General features: G+C 45.4%; 1 protein-coding gene across 2 annotated transcripts; it reads left to right on the top strand.

The window, feature by feature from the left end:
* Positions 1 to 117: 117 nt before the first annotated feature.
* On the top strand, positions 118 to 9,743 carry TBR1 (T-box brain transcription factor 1). 2 transcript variants are annotated; one of them, XM_012440537.2, is made up of 7 exons: positions 118 to 985; positions 1,185 to 1,295; positions 1,564 to 1,718; positions 2,092 to 2,213; positions 2,783 to 2,941; positions 4,115 to 4,176; positions 7,225 to 9,743. In XM_012440537.2, the coding sequence occupies exons 1-7, from the start codon at positions 294 to 296 to the stop codon at positions 8,081 to 8,083; spliced, it is 2,160 nt and encodes a 719-aa protein (XP_012295960.1). In that variant the 5' UTR covers positions 118 to 293; the 3' UTR covers positions 8,084 to 9,743. The 2 variants fall into 2 exon arrangements, with proteins under 2 accessions (XP_012295960.1, XP_012295961.1); XM_012440538.3 differs by lacking the exon at positions 1,185 to 1,295 and having other exon boundaries at positions 119 to 985.
* The last annotated feature ends 5,432 nt before the right edge of the window (positions 9,744 to 15,175 follow it).

The following is a 15,175-nucleotide window of genomic DNA, read 5'->3' as shown; positions in this document are numbered from 1 at the left end:
ATCCTAATTAATGTCTATCTAATTAAATTACTGTCAGCAGTTAACCAATGGCAAGAGCCGTTTCATCGGCTGCACAAGCAGCAAGATCAAAAGTGAGCCTTTTCTGATTGCTGCATAGTGTCAATTGGCCAATCTCTTCTCCCAGGGAAAAAAAAAAGTAAATCAAACCTTTGAGAAGCATTTGCTGGTTGAAGTGCTTTCTGTCTAGTGAGGGGGTCTGTGGATTTCTAGTTTATGATAAATAGGACTTTAAAAACCAGGGACGGGAGGGCGAGTGTTCAGGTTCTAGAGCTATGCAGCTGGAGCACTGCCTTTCTCCTTCTATCATGCTCTCCAAGAAATTTCTCAATGTGAGCAGCAGCTACCCACATTCAGGCGGATCCGAGCTTGTCTTGCACGATCATCCCATTATCTCGACCACTGACAACCTGGAGAGAAGTTCACCTTTGAAAAAAATTACCAGGGGGATGACGAATCAGTCAGATACAGACAATTTTCCTGACTCCAAGGACTCACCAGGGGACGTCCAGAGAAGTAAACTCTCTCCTGTCTTGGACGGGGTCTCTGAGCTTCGTCACAGTTTCGATGGCTCTGCTGCAGATCGCTACCTCCTCTCTCAGTCCAGCCAGCCACAGTCTGCGGCCACTGCTCCCAGTGCCATGTTCCCGTACCCCGGCCAGCACGGACCGGCGCACCCCGCCTTCTCCATCGGCAGCCCCAGCCGCTACATGGCCCACCATCCGGTCATCACCAACGGAGCCTACAACAGCCTCCTGTCCAACTCCTCACCGCAGGGATACCCCACGGCCGGCTACCCCTACCCACAGCAGTACGGCCACTCCTACCAAGGAGCTCCGTTCTACCAGTTCTCCTCCACCCAGCCGGGGCTGGTGCCGGGCAAAGCACAGGTGTATCTGTGCAACAGGCCCCTTTGGCTGAAATTTCACCGGCACCAAACGGAGATGATCATCACCAAACAGGGAAGGTAATACTACATTTTTGGCTGCTGCTGCTCCAGGCGCAGCCGGGAACAAGTGCACCTAGGTTGTGACTGCCGCGGCAGCGACAATTTGGGGTCGGGAGTGGAGTGGAAGGCGACCTAGAGTTGGCTGGTTTTGGAAACGGGGAAAGTGGAAGGGATAACCACTACGGTGATGTTGGTGGGGGGGGGGTTCCCGTTCTAGGAATGTGGTTGGAGAGCCAGTCAGTGGCCAGAGGAAGGCAAGAAAAAGGAAGAGCCCCGGCCAGCGGCTGGGCGATGGGAGGGACGCATCAACACTAGCATACACGGACAGGTGAACATGCAGGTCGCCAACCTCGCTCTCCACCTGGGCAGTGATACCTGCCGCCTTCCCACTCCAGCTCACCCGCCGCTCTCCCTCATTTGGGTCGCACTTCTTTTCTTCTCCCACCACCCTTTTTCTAACCTAGCAAATATTCGCCCCTATTTGCTGCAAGAACAAGTTTTGCTTTGCTATCTGGCGCCCCGCTTCTTGCATTTAATCTTTAACATTTATGTTTCTTTTTTCCTTGTTTTCTCCCCCCACCCCTTAATTTAAATAGGCGCATGTTTCCTTTTTTAAGTTTTAACATTTCTGGTCTCGATCCCACGGCTCATTACAATATTTTTGTGGATGTGATTTTGGCGGATCCCAATCACTGGAGGTTTCAAGGAGGCAAATGGGTTCCTTGCGGCAAAGCGGACACCAATGTGCAAGGCAAGTCCTTCCAATTAACACATTTTCCTGACACTTATTTAGGTGAGAATGATTAATTAAAGCCTTTGTGGACTGGCTCGAGCGACTTTTAAAACGATCGGCCAATGACTTCTAAAAGGAAACGAGGGGGACAGGGGGACAGACTGAGCTGCGAGAAGGGGGAGGATTATGCAAAAGCTATTTTAATCACCCCCAGTTAATAGGAAGAAAGAACGGCCTAAAAAAGCCCCAGCTAATGGGCCTCACAGTGGAGTAAGGTGTGTGTGTGTGTGTGTGTGTGTTTGTGTGGTGTGTGTGTGTGTGTCCTACGTGGTGAGGAGCTGGGACTGGGCAGTGCCAGGGGCATTTGTAAACAACGTATTTCTTCCTCTAGGAAATCGGGTCTATATGCATCCGGATTCCCCCAACACTGGGGCTCACTGGATGCGCCAAGAAATCTCTTTTGGAAAATTAAAACTTACGAACAACAAAGGAGCTTCAAATAACAATGGGCAGGTCAGTGACTCAAGCGCTCCTGTTCTCTCTCTGTCACCCCTTCCTCCCTGCCATCCAGTTCGTCAGTGTAAAGCAGCATGTGGAACTGGATACACATTTCTTAGCTTCATTAAAAATACTTAAAAATTATATTTCCACCCTCCAAATTTATATTAAATCTACAAAGTTGTTCTCATTGACAACACCCCCGTCGGCCCAATTTTGGAGTGCTCGACCTTTCCAAGTACTAATAATGATTGATTTTGGGAAGGAAACCCCACAAAATCTGCAGGTTGTGGAAATCTTTGTTACTCCTCCTTACAGGAGGACTAGGAGGAGGGCCCTGAGGATCGAGCGGTCGGGTTCCCCCTTTTCTCCGGTGCCCTAGCTTATCCTTGCTCCCAGAGGTGCGAAGGCCGGTCTGCCCCAGCCAGCCAGCCAGCCAGCCAGCCGCCAGCCAGGCGAGTCCCGCGGTCAGTTAGCCTGGGAGGCGGGCTGCAGGCTGCCTCCGCCGGCCCGGGCGCGCAGCCGGGCGCACAGCGACCGCGTTAACACACCACCCGGCGCTCCCCTTTCTTTCCACCGGACAGATGGTGGTTTTACAGTCCTTACACAAGTACCAGCCCCGCCTGCATGTGGTGGAAGTGAACGAGGACGGCACGGAAGACACCAGCCAGCCTGGCCGCGTGCAGACATTCACTTTCCCTGAGACACAGTTCATCGCCGTCACCGCCTACCAGAACACCGATGTAAGGAGACCTAGGGGCTGGGCGAGCAGCGGGCGGCACAGACAGCTCTCCCACCCTCCGACGTCCTCGGGCCTTGGAGGGCTAGGGTACTAGCAGCGCCAACATCAGTAACAGCTGGCTCTGCCGCGCGTTTTAAGGCCTAGGGCTAGTGGCCTGCACGACACTTTTCCTAAATACCAAGCCAGTGGGAAAATGCTATTTGTTTTCGTCGCGGGTCACCCGGGCCAACTTTGAGGTGGCCAGGATTTCTAAAGTCTCTTCTTTTGGGAGTTTTAATTTGGGCTTCAAACTAGAACAGATTAAAATCTCCTTTTTTTTTTTTTTTTTTAAGTCTCTTTTTCCTTTGGAAAACAAGCAGATTTCCCCGTGCATTTTATTCTTGGCAAGCTTTGGCATCTAAAAAAAAAAATCTTTTTTTTTCTTTTCTTTTTTCTTTTTTTTTTACATCTCAGAACTGATGGCTGAAATGAACAAACATCACTGTTCTGGGAGATCAAAAGAACATACACATTCATATATGTAAAAACAACAATAAATCAAATTACTGAGGGCTATGGATTGAGCTTTCTAGCACTTGAGCCTCTTCTGATTTTGCAAGTTTGCAAAAACTGATTTTAATGGCTAATATGACTACTAGGAATGATAGGGGTTTTAGTGTTTGTCTTTTTTTTTTTTTTTTTTTTTACTTAAGTGATAATATCAGAAATCAAAACATGCTTTTAAATCCAACCTGATTTAAGATGCAACTTGTGGTTTCTCAGGTTATGAATCAGAAGTGACAAACGTTTTAAAATGTAAAATACTTAAGATAATCAACATTTGGTGATGAATTCAAGTTCTTGAAGATTTTTGTCTGAATAAGTGCATTGTGTGTAACAGGCATTTAAAAAATGTGAGTTTGAAACAATTTAGAAAACACAGGAGAGCTCATTGAAAGCAGTCCTTTAGCTATAGGCATTATTAATTTAAACATGTTCTTCATAACTTTTATGGTATTTTCTCCTTTTTTCCTTTCCACCCAATCCCTCAAATTTTTCAGTTAGGAAAGCCTTGCTATTTAATAAAATTGTAGGCCTTAAGCCCCTGTAAAAGTGGCAGATGATAGATTCTCAAACACCCAGTCTTCATGTATAAAAGGTGAGATAACATTCATTTGTTTTTTCTCTTTGTCAGATTACACAACTGAAAATAGATCACAACCCCTTTGCAAAAGGATTTCGGGATAATTATGACACGTAAGTAATTTTGTATCTTCCTTTTCACATAGTTGTGGAATTGGGTTTTAGGTCAAAGGTGGATTGTTACGTACAAGGATTTTGAAAGCTGGAATGTATGAAGACAAGATTGTTTTAGAGGCTTTCCCTTTCTTTTTCTTCTTTCCTTTTTTTAATTTTTGTTGGCTCCCCGTTTCTCTGGTGACCTTGTGACTTGGTACTTGTGTGGTTTTTGATCAGACGTTTCCGCCACCTAATTTTAGCTTTCCTGTGTATTACAAAGTTGTTGGCCGGCCTCTGGGGCTGGCTGGCTGGTTGGGGAGGTTGCTCTGGTTCCGGGATGTGAGTGCTGTATGTGGTGCTGCAGATGCTCAGCTCAGATTGTCTATGTCTGAAACGGGCAATTCTGCCTAAAAGTGCATGTGGCTCCTCTGGCAGTTGTTAACAGTCTCCTTAGCATATGTGACTTTTATTTACCCATTTCCAAGTTTTGTGTAATAGCATTTCCTGTGCAAGTTTACCATGGACTGAATAAAAATGTGCACCCATCACAGGCGAGTTTGTGAGCAGAACCGCTGTTACGGTCATTTTGGGCTTTCGGAAAGATTCAGATGGTGTTGCTGTGTATTATTTACAAGCTTCAAAAGAAAATATATTTCCTCCTTCTTTTGTATCCAGGTGTGTTTTAATTAAACATGCTGGTGCCCTTTTCTTCAGGCCTCCCTTACCTATTTCTCTCTTCTATCAAAGGCTGTTCTCTGGGGGCAACAGTAGGTGTAAAGTGAATGCTTTCTGGGCTTATTCTGCAATTCTCATTCAGGGTCCATATTGTCTAAGAGTTCAGATAGCATTAAAAATCTAAATCTGGATTGTGGGGTTCCCCAACGTTCTCTGACCATAAAAGGAAAGGGTACATACCTCTTAATTTCATAGCTTACATTGAGCGCCTGAGACAGAGCTAAAAAGTTGAAGCTGTCTTTGATTAGCATAGATTTAAGGTGTGGAGAAAGAGACAAGTGACTGCCTCTATCCCATCTCCAAGCAGATACCAACCTTCCCTCCTGATACTTTCTAATAATTTAAAAGACAGTCATTGATATCACTGCCTATAACCACCACATATATTCTTCAAAAGTATTCCAAAGGAAGCAAGTCTCATCAATATAATTCCCCAGAATAAAAACTTGGCTACTCTATTCCTCACAATCTAAAAAGGTGTGCCCAGCACAGTGGAAAGTGTGTGGCCCAAGAGACTAGAGATGTTGGAGGAGAGTCCTGTAGATTTTGAGATTTTAATTCTGTTGTGAACATCTGTTCAAAAGCATTTTATTTTGCACAAATCAATTCAGTAATCCCAAGTGGGTGGGACCTGGATGGGCATCTAAACTGTACCTTTTGCAGACTGCTTTTTTCTTTTTAAAATATTGTAGTGATAAACAGAGAAGATATTTGCACCTTGCTAGTTATGTTCCCTTCCTGCCTTCCTCTACTTCTCTTATTTGAAACTGGAATTCAATTTCAGGAGGGAAATTTTGTGCACTAAACAGAATGGACCTGAGCAGCCACAGCAAAACTCTCACCTACCCCTCCTCCTCTGGCTGCCTTCTGTTGGAAAAGCCACTCTTCTTTGATCTTAAATCACTAAATTTTTTCATAAAAGCTTCTTTACCCCTACCAAAAAAAAAAAAAAAAAAAATACCTGAGATTTTTAGGGGATAAGGAAGAGTTGAGTGGTTTATGACACTCTCCCTTTCCCCTTTTAAGTTGGTTACTTGGGCATGGCTCAATTTTGGAGAAAGAAGGAGAGGTATAAGGGTTCATGGGGTACTAGGAGTTTGCTTGGCCACTCACCAGGGAATCTCCTCCCCAAAGGATTAAGGTCTGACAAGACTGAAGCTCTCCTTCAAAACAGTCTGTTGACTAAAGATTAAAACATTTATGTGTGAGCTAAATAAAAAGGGAGGCATGTGTGCATGTGTATGAGAAAACACTTCTACCAATCTTCATCCAACCCTTGGTTTCCTCTCAATTCTAATGGGATTTTCTAGGCCCAGGGCCTAAAGTTAATCTTTGATTATTTTATCTAAGGTAATTCCCAACAACACAATCACTGTCGGTGGTTGGGCAAGTTATTTAACTTCCTTTTGCCTCAATTTCCTCATCGGTAAAGTGGGATAATAAAAGTTATCTAGCTCATAGTGCCTGGCATATAGTCAAGCTCCGTAAAGATCAGCTATTATTAGTAGTGCATTGCAGGTTTGCCCCGAAGTTTTTTTCGGTAAGGGACCAAAAGCTAGGAAAAGAAGGTCAGAATAAAGAACACCTTTTCTTTTAAGAGAATATTTCTGATTGATGACTACTGTTTCCGAGGAGTAATTCTTGTTTGTATTAGAGGTGGGAGTGAAAGGTTCACACAGGGGAAACAGCAGACATTTAAGTACCTTGGAGGCTTCCAGCAGCAATCTTCGGGTTCCAGAACACGGGTGAGGGCCAGTCTTTGATGATTACTCCGTGCGCGGCTTTTTCCTAGGGGTTTCTGAAACACTCTAGAAAAAGGACAGAAATCACCTGAACAATCAAATGGACACAGGAGGTCTTAAAAGGGTGGAGGAGTGAGTTCTTTGCTTAGTATTTTAACTCAGAAACTCTGAACGCAGAAGAAAGGCCCACTGGGCAAAGAGCATCTTAGTCCCCGGGTAAATCTGCCTTAATGTGTACCCATGTTGGAGAAGTGGGATGAAAGCTCTTGCTTGTTCCCCTCTCTCAGTCCCCCAGAACACCTGATGAGAGAGAACAAGAGAAGAGGGAAGCGGTTCCCTTGATGTTCTATATCTTGCTCAGGTCCCTCCATGACAGATTGCCTCCTTTATAATTCCATGATTTATTTTGGGAAGGATACGGGTCTGTGGCCTCTCGTGTTCTCCAGGAAATCCTGGACTGCAAGTTTGTAGATAGAGGGTGTGGGGGTGGGCGAAAAGTGGAGGTGGCCTTCCCTTCTGCCCCCACCCCCACCCCAAGGGACCTCCGCGCCACCCCTCGGCTCTCTCTCTCTCTCTCCCTACCCCGCAGGATCTACACCGGCTGCGACATGGACCGTCTGACCCCCTCGCCCAACGACTCGCCTCGCTCGCAGATCGTGCCCGGGGCCCGCTACGCCATGGCCGGCTCTTTCCTGCAGGACCAGTTCGTGAGCAACTATGCCAAGGCCCGTTTCCACCCGGGCGCGGGCGCGGGCCCTGGGCCGGGTACGGACCGCAGCGTGCCGCACACCAACGGGCTGCTGTCGCCGCAGCAGGCCGAGGACCCGGGCGCACCCTCGCCGCAGCGCTGGTTTGTGACGCCGGCCAACAACCGGCTGGACTTCGCGGCCTCGGCCTACGACACGGCCACGGACTTCGCGGGCAACGCGGCCACGCTGCTCTCGTACGCCGCGGCGGGCGTGAAGGCGCTGCCTCTGCAGGCTGCAGGCTGCACTGGCCGCCCCCTCGGCTACTACGCCGACCCGTCGGGCTGGGGCGCACGCAGCCCCCCGCAGTACTGCGGCACCAAGTCGGGCTCCGTGCTGCCCTGCTGGCCCAACAGCGCCGCGGCCGCCGCGCGCATGGCCGGCGCCAACCCCTACCTAGGCGAGGAGGCCGAGGGCCTGGCCGCTGAGCGCTCGCCGCTGCCGCCCGGCGCCGCCGAGGACGCCAAGCCCAAGGACCTGTCCGATTCCAGCTGGATCGAGACGCCCTCCTCGATCAAGTCTATCGACTCGAGCGACTCGGGGATTTACGAGCAGGCCAAGCGGAGGCGGATCTCACCGGCCGACACGCCCGTGTCCGAGAGCTCGTCCCCGCTCAAGAGCGAGGTGCTGGCCCAGCGGGACTGCGAGAAGAACTGCGCCAAGGACATTAGCGGCTACTACGGCTTCTACTCGCACAGCTAGGCCGCCCCTGCCCGCCCCGGCCCCGCCGAGGCCCGGACCCCCAGCCAGCCCCTCACAGCTCTTCCCCAGCTCCGCCTCCCCACACTCCTCCTTGCGCACCCCCTCATTTTATTTGACCCTCGATGGCCGTCTGCAGCGAATAAGTGCAGGTCTCCGAGCGTGATTTTAACCTTTTTTGCACAGCTGTCTCTGCAATTAGCGCACCGACCTTCAACTTTGCTGTAAACCTTTTGGTTTTCCTACTTACTCTGCTTATGTGGAGTTATCCTCCTACAATCCTCTTCCCCTCGTCTTTTTCTCACCTCCTCTTTCTTGTAATGAAACTCTTCACCTTTAGGAAACCTGGGCAGTCCTGTCAGGCAGCAGCGATTCCGACCCGCCAAGTCTCGGCCTCCCCATTAACCATAGGATGTTGACTCTAGAACCTGGACCCACCCAGCGCGTCCTTTCTTATCCCCGAGTGGATGGAGTTGGATGGATGGTAGGGATGTTAATAATTTTAGTGGAACAAAGCCTGTGAAATGATTGTACATAGTGTTAATTTATTGTAACGAATGGCTAGTTTTTATTCTCGTCAAGGCACAAAACCAGTTCATGCTTAACCTTTTTTTCCCTTTCCTTTCTTTGCTTTTCTTTCTTCTCTCATACTTTCTCTTCTCTCTCTCTTTTAATTTTCTTGTGAGATAATAATATTCTAAGAGGCTCTAGAAACATGAAATACTCAATAGTGATGGGTATCTCACTTCTCAATCCGTTGCATGAAATAATTACTATGTGCCCTAACGCACACAAATAGCTAAGGAGAATCCACCCAAACACCTTTAAAGGATAGGTGTCTGTTCATAGGCAAGTCGATTAAGTGGCATGATGCCTGCAAAGCAAAGTCAACTGGAGTTGTATGTTTCCCCCCACCTTCCTTCTAAATAGAATAGCTCGACATCAGCAATATTATTTTGCCTTATTTGTTTTTCCCCAAAGTGCCAAATCCATTACTGGTCTGTGCAGGTGCCAAATATGCTGACAAACTGTTTCTGAATATCTTTCAGTACCCCCTCCACCTTTATATGCTGTAAATCTTTGTAATGAATACTCTATTAATGATATAGATGACTGAATTGTTGGTAACTATAGTGTAGTCTAGTGAAGATGAATTGTGTGAGTTGTATATTTTACTGCATTTTAGTTTTGAAAATGACTTCCCCACCATCTAGAAACAGCTGAAATTTGACTTCCTTGGGAGAACACTAGCATTAATGCAAGTAAGACTGATTTTCCCCTAAGTCTTGTTATATTTGATAAGGAGCATTAATCCCCCTGGAAATAGATTAGTAGGATTTCTAATGTTGTGTAGCAAACCTATACTTTTTTGTATTTAAAAATTAATGTGAAATATGCATCATACACAATATTCAATCTAGATTCCAGTCCATGGGGGGATTTTTCCTAATAGGAATTCAGGGTCTAAACGTGTGTATATTTTGGCTCTTCTGTAAATCTAATGTTGTGATTTTTATATTTGTTTCGTTTTGTCTGTGAACTGAATAATTTATACAAGTACACATTCCATTGAGAAACGTTTTGTTTTTTGCTCGTTTGTATCGTCTGTGTATAACAAGTAAAATAAACCTGGTAAAAACGCTAACTATGGTGTTTGAAAGCAGTTTACAGTTTGAAAATGATTTAATTATTATAGGTGATGACATTTAAGGGTTAAGGAAGACTAGCCCATCCCCACTCCAATATGGGCAGCCTGTTTAATGGAAACCGCCTCCCAATCCTCCCTTAATTTTGTTTTATAGTACTTCCAGGAATTACTTTTTTCTTCTTATTTATAATTATTTAGCTACCTATGAGCCAAGTTTCACTTTTCTGTGCTCATTTTCTTTTTTCAGGAAAACATATGCACTTTTCTCATATTTATCTGATTCTCTCTGAAGTTGGAAATAATGCGAGCAGGAAAAGGAGGTTCTTTAAATAAGGAGTTAAAAATTTCTTTAACTTTCACAGAGTAAGGCGGGAGGCGTTGGCCGAAAGTAGGGTATAATTTAAATGCATGTCAAAATAGGATGTTGACCGCAGATTTAGAAACTTATGGTTGTACATACGAGGCCTTGGAGGTGAGTGGCGAATATGTAAACGCAGACACAGAACGGCCTACATTTCTTGAGTGAATGGTTTCCTAGGATTGGACAGGGCAAAAGACCCGTAGAACAAACTCGCGGAAGGGTCGTTTTTTAACAACCGAGCTTAAAACTGCTTTGGGAGGTATCTGGGATGGGAGTAAGGACACTGCTCTGTCCCTTCGATAGTGGAATCTTGTGCCAGTCCCGTCCAGGCCGGATCCACACCTAGGGAACAAATTCAGAAATGCGAAATTCCAACCTGGGGGGCGCTGCGTGTTAGTGAAGTCCTCAGAGCTCTTTTACCTCGTGGAGAAGCGACTTTTATACTTTTGTCTCCAAGAAGAGGTGATCCAGGCAAGAGGCGGAAAATGGTTCCACCTTCTTGCTTAGTCTGGGCCAGCCCCAGGTTATGGGGCTAAATTTGCCTTCCACCTAGACATTGTCCTGTGTCCTCTCTGCAGTTTGACAGATGGAAAGAGGCCTCAAATTTCTAATTAAAATGAAAATTCGAGGGAGGATAAAACTGACTTGCCTTCCCTGGACAATTCTGCCACTAGACGGCGTTCCGTGGAGTTTTGTCTGCCACATAGAAAAGCGATGACTGAATTTCCTTTGTGTTTCCTTCCCTTCCTCACACCTAAGAACTAAGAGGACAAAAGTACAAGACACGGTGCAGGTGTGGCGAGTGAAGTGGGGCAGTGCATTCGTGTAATCACTCACCCGACCCCGGCTGCGCTCCTCCGACCCCGCCGCCCACTCCCGCCGCCCACTCCCGCCGTGGAGGAGGAGCACGTGCGGTTGGGAGGTCGCAGGGCCGGAAGCCAGGGGGTGCCGGGCTCGAGGCCGTGGGGGCCGCGCTCTGCGTTCCGCCGAGGCCCGGCCGCGGGAGGGCGGGAACCCGGCTCTGCCCGCTGCCCTCGGGACAGTCACAGTGAGCAAAAGAGTCGGTGTCATGTGCGTAAACGAAGCTCTTAGGCGCCGAGGATAGATTTCACAGGAACGTAGTGCCTTGTTCCGAAAGACGCGCTTTGGTTGATATTAGGAAGTATTTTTAAAAAATTGGGGAGGTCGTTTCCCTTGCAGCTCCGCCACCATCTGCTGTGTGGACTGAGTCAGCGTGAGGTAAATTTGCAGCTTCGCGCTCCGCTCGGAGGCATTGTGCTTTCTTGTCCCTCTAAAACATGATCATTTCTCCTCGCTTCCAAGAAGTCTTGGGTGTCTGGTGAAGTGACACTGTCAGTGTGTCTGAGAGGCTGCTGCTGTTCAAAGGAAATCAGAGTCTGGATTTGGGAGGCCCTTTGGGAATCAAAGTTCGCGTCCCCAGTTTGAAGAGAGTTGCCTTTTCTCTCCTGAGGGCAGGGGTCAGGGGATAGCCAGTCGGGAACGGCGATGCCTCTCCGTAAACTCAGATCTCCTCAGTTTTAACAGTGTATTTTCAAAAAGAGACAGGAAGAAAAGAAGGTGGCAAGCGTGCGGCTAGCACAGTCTTCTGGCTGGTGGCTTCCCGCCACTCGCAACCCGCGCCATCTTAACTCTTTTTCAGTGTCCCTCGGGGCTGAGCGTGCCGGCGGCGGTTGCTGCTCGGGCCGGGAGACGCTGCGGCCTGGGTTCTTAACCTTTCAGGTGGACGCCGCCCGTCGGGGTAGACGGAGGCGGGAACAAAGCGCACTGCGGTGAGGCTGCAGCTTGGCCCTGGTGCACCCGAGCTCAGAGCAGCGGGGACGGGCGTTCGGGAGCTCACCCGGGTGCGGGGCCGGTCCTGAGGCCTGGGCCGGGGCTCTCCGGCTTTGTCGTCTGGCGGGCTGCGGCCCCCAGGCTGTCCCAGCTGGGGATCCAGGTCAGAGGTCCAGGCCGAGAAGCAGGCTGTGGGGCGAGACTGGAAGTCCAGGCCCAATTCAGGCTGCGGGTCTCAGCCGGGGTCCAGGCAGTTCTCTGAGTACCCCCGACACCCGACCCCCGACCCAAGTATCGGGGGAGAACGGCCGTGGCCTGGTCTCTGGCCTAAGCGCGCAGCCTCTACCCGCTGCTCTTTCAGAGCCAGGCCTGGCAGCTGAATAGCATTTAGGACGGGGAAGCCTGTTTCGGACTAGCAGAAACTTACTCAACAGTTTGTTTCAAAAATCAGGTTGTTTCTATCTTTTTAGGACCGACTTACATCACTGGAGCTTTTAAAATGTAGTAATTTAGGGTCTATGGAGAACTTTCTGAACATTTTATCCCCTGCAGTTAACATTTTCTTATAAATTTCACTGCTACAACTCTTTGTGACTTAACCTTTTTTGGGGGTGATATTGAGTATTTATTTTTTTAGCACTGAGGCTTTAAAGGATGCTCTATTTTCTGCTTAAGATGCAGGTTTGGAACAAAAGTTTCATTGAATAGAGGCCGTTTGTATTCCCAGAGTTTAAAATGCTTCATAGATATTTGGACAACCTATGTGTTCATAAGTGATATTTATAAAATGTTCGGCCTGTCCTATCTGGTGCAGCACCTTTTGCGTGTGTGTATATCAGTTACTTTATCAACTAGGCATTTGGGTCATAAGACGGGAAAAAACGTAGAACCCATGCTCTTGTATGAAAACAAACCTACAAAAGAAACAGCAACAGTTATTATTTTCAGACAAACGTGCTTATGAAATAGCAACTTTAAAGCTAGTGATCAATTTTAAACATATTTAATTTACCCTGGTATGTTGGCGATTGCTTGGCTAATTTTGATGTTTGAAAGAGTAATATTTTAGCCTAACATCAGTAAAATCAGTTTTTAAAAACGTAACTGAGACTTTTTAAGGAAGTTGGATGTGTGTGATTTATTGAAGTTACAGTCTGAGTGCAACAAGATTTACTTTTGGACAGTAGGGTTTTCTTTTACCAGAACAAAATAAGAGTCTCTCAGAGAAGACTAGGCAAAATTTTAGGCATTGTGTTTTACTTGGTTGAATTCAGTTGTTCTGAGATTTGTGTGTTTTCCTGGTTCCCATCTTCAGTTTGTATGTTAGGTTGCCACACATTAAAAAAAATATATTCACTTGAAAGAAAACCCCATTGCTTTCACAATAAAGTAAACTTGATGGTGTACAAGTCACTGGTCTCATCTGAGCCGATTATATCTTCCTTACGTATATTTTACACCCACAGTATGGTTTGCAGTGGTGTTCAAGGCATGGCGTGAAAAATTTGATTTAAATAGTTCTGTTAAAGCAATGAAAAAAACACATGGCTTAATAGACCTTCTAGTGATAGCTCCCCCTCTTACTATGTTAACTCTGAAATAAATATGTAATCTAGTATTAGGAGCACGGGATTTAGAAGACCCATGCTGGTAATATTTAATTTGATAAACATACTAACTGTGACATTATTAATGCAATGAAGCTTGTACTACAAGCTGATTCTTAGAGGTTGTTTGACCTATTACTTATCACTAGATTCCTTATAAGTATGCGTTACCATTTAGAACTTGGATTGTGTATTAAAATTATTTTGAATTCAAATCCTTAAAAATATCTACATGACAGGGCATTCATTTTAATGCAAAGTATTTATACTTGGGTACCCTGGCATACCTTTTATGAGAAAGAAGAGGAAGTTTAGGAGGGGAGGGCATCTCTAGGGATATGTGTCTGGTTGGTTTAGTCAATATAGTTATTTTGTTCCAATATTAGTAGAAAAAAATATAAGATTAAATTTTGGAGCAAGAGTTGACTATATTTTGATGCTTATTACGTTTTAAGAAATGGCAAATTAATTAAACTTTCTGATTGAAAAAGAAAACAAATCGTGCTTATATTAGGTTTAGCACTTCTATTAGGTTTCTTTAGGTTTAGATTTCATACATCTCTTCATGTTAGCAAAAGGGTACTGTGTGGGTAAAAAGCCTTTACGTTACAGTCTTATTTCAGGTGTCTAAAAAAAGAAGAAAGCCAACAGTGTTGTTCTCAAACCACAGGGTCTTCCTAGCTCACATTTAAACTTTCAAGATGTATTTGTCATTTATTTTGCCATTCCTAGTATGAGAGGGAAGGCATTTTTCAATCTTAGGAAAAATTCAGAAGCAATTTTTTGGTTCTCAGTTAATTCAGTTTCATCTTAAAAGTTCAAATTTAGCAAAGCACATGTTCCCTTGTTCATGCCAAGTGTGATAAAAACTAGTCGAAAAATAAAACCATTGCAAACAAGTAGAGCACTGCACTTCACTGCACACTATACAGGCCACATCATTTCTAGGACTGATGTCACTGCCTGCTGGGTTGCCATTTGTGGGCACACATTAGTCTGCCTTTGAAAGCTAATAGAAGGCATTAGTATTTCAGATATATATGTCTGTTTGAATTGTGTATGTGTTTTAAATATCCTCTTTGAGTTGTGATATGCACACCCGTGAACATTCAAACATTTGCCATCTTTTATCAACAAAAGGTTATTCTTTTTAGAGCTTCAGGATGTTATTTTCTCCCTGTGCACTAGGAGATAATACTTTCTTTGTATGTAAAAGATGAATTTGCAAAATCACTTGTATCCCTTTATAATGTAGTCAAATTATAGGCTTCTTTGTGGAGTTACAACTATTTAAATTAATTTAATCTTTGTATTGACAATATTAAGCTATCACATATTTTTTTTAGTTCAACATCCTTGACCTTACTGAATAAAATACACATGCATGTTATGTAGATTCAGGTTAGGCCATAACAATCAATATAGATATTTTATGAGAACTTTCTAGTTCTCATACCTATTATTTTGAATGGCTTGCTCAATTGAGAATTTACTGAAGGCTGAAGTATTGCTTCTAAATATGTTTCAAAAGGTGGCTAGTATTTTTATAACCGAATGTGTTTTTGAATTGAAAAATTATAATTTCGGAGATAATTTTTACCAAATAATAGCAATGTTTACTACTTAACACCTTCTTTTGAGAAAATAGAAACTATAATGAGGACTCATCCTTTCACAGTTTACTTACC

Source organism: Aotus nancymaae, unplaced genomic scaffold (assembly GCF_030222135.1).
Source record: "Aotus nancymaae isolate 86718 unplaced genomic scaffold, 86718_ANA_hifiasm-v0.15.2.pri h1tg000029l, whole genome shotgun sequence".
Classification (NCBI taxonomy): domain Eukaryota; kingdom Metazoa; phylum Chordata; class Mammalia; order Primates; family Aotidae; genus Aotus; species Aotus nancymaae.
This window is presented reverse-complemented; position numbering and strand designations above follow the sequence as displayed.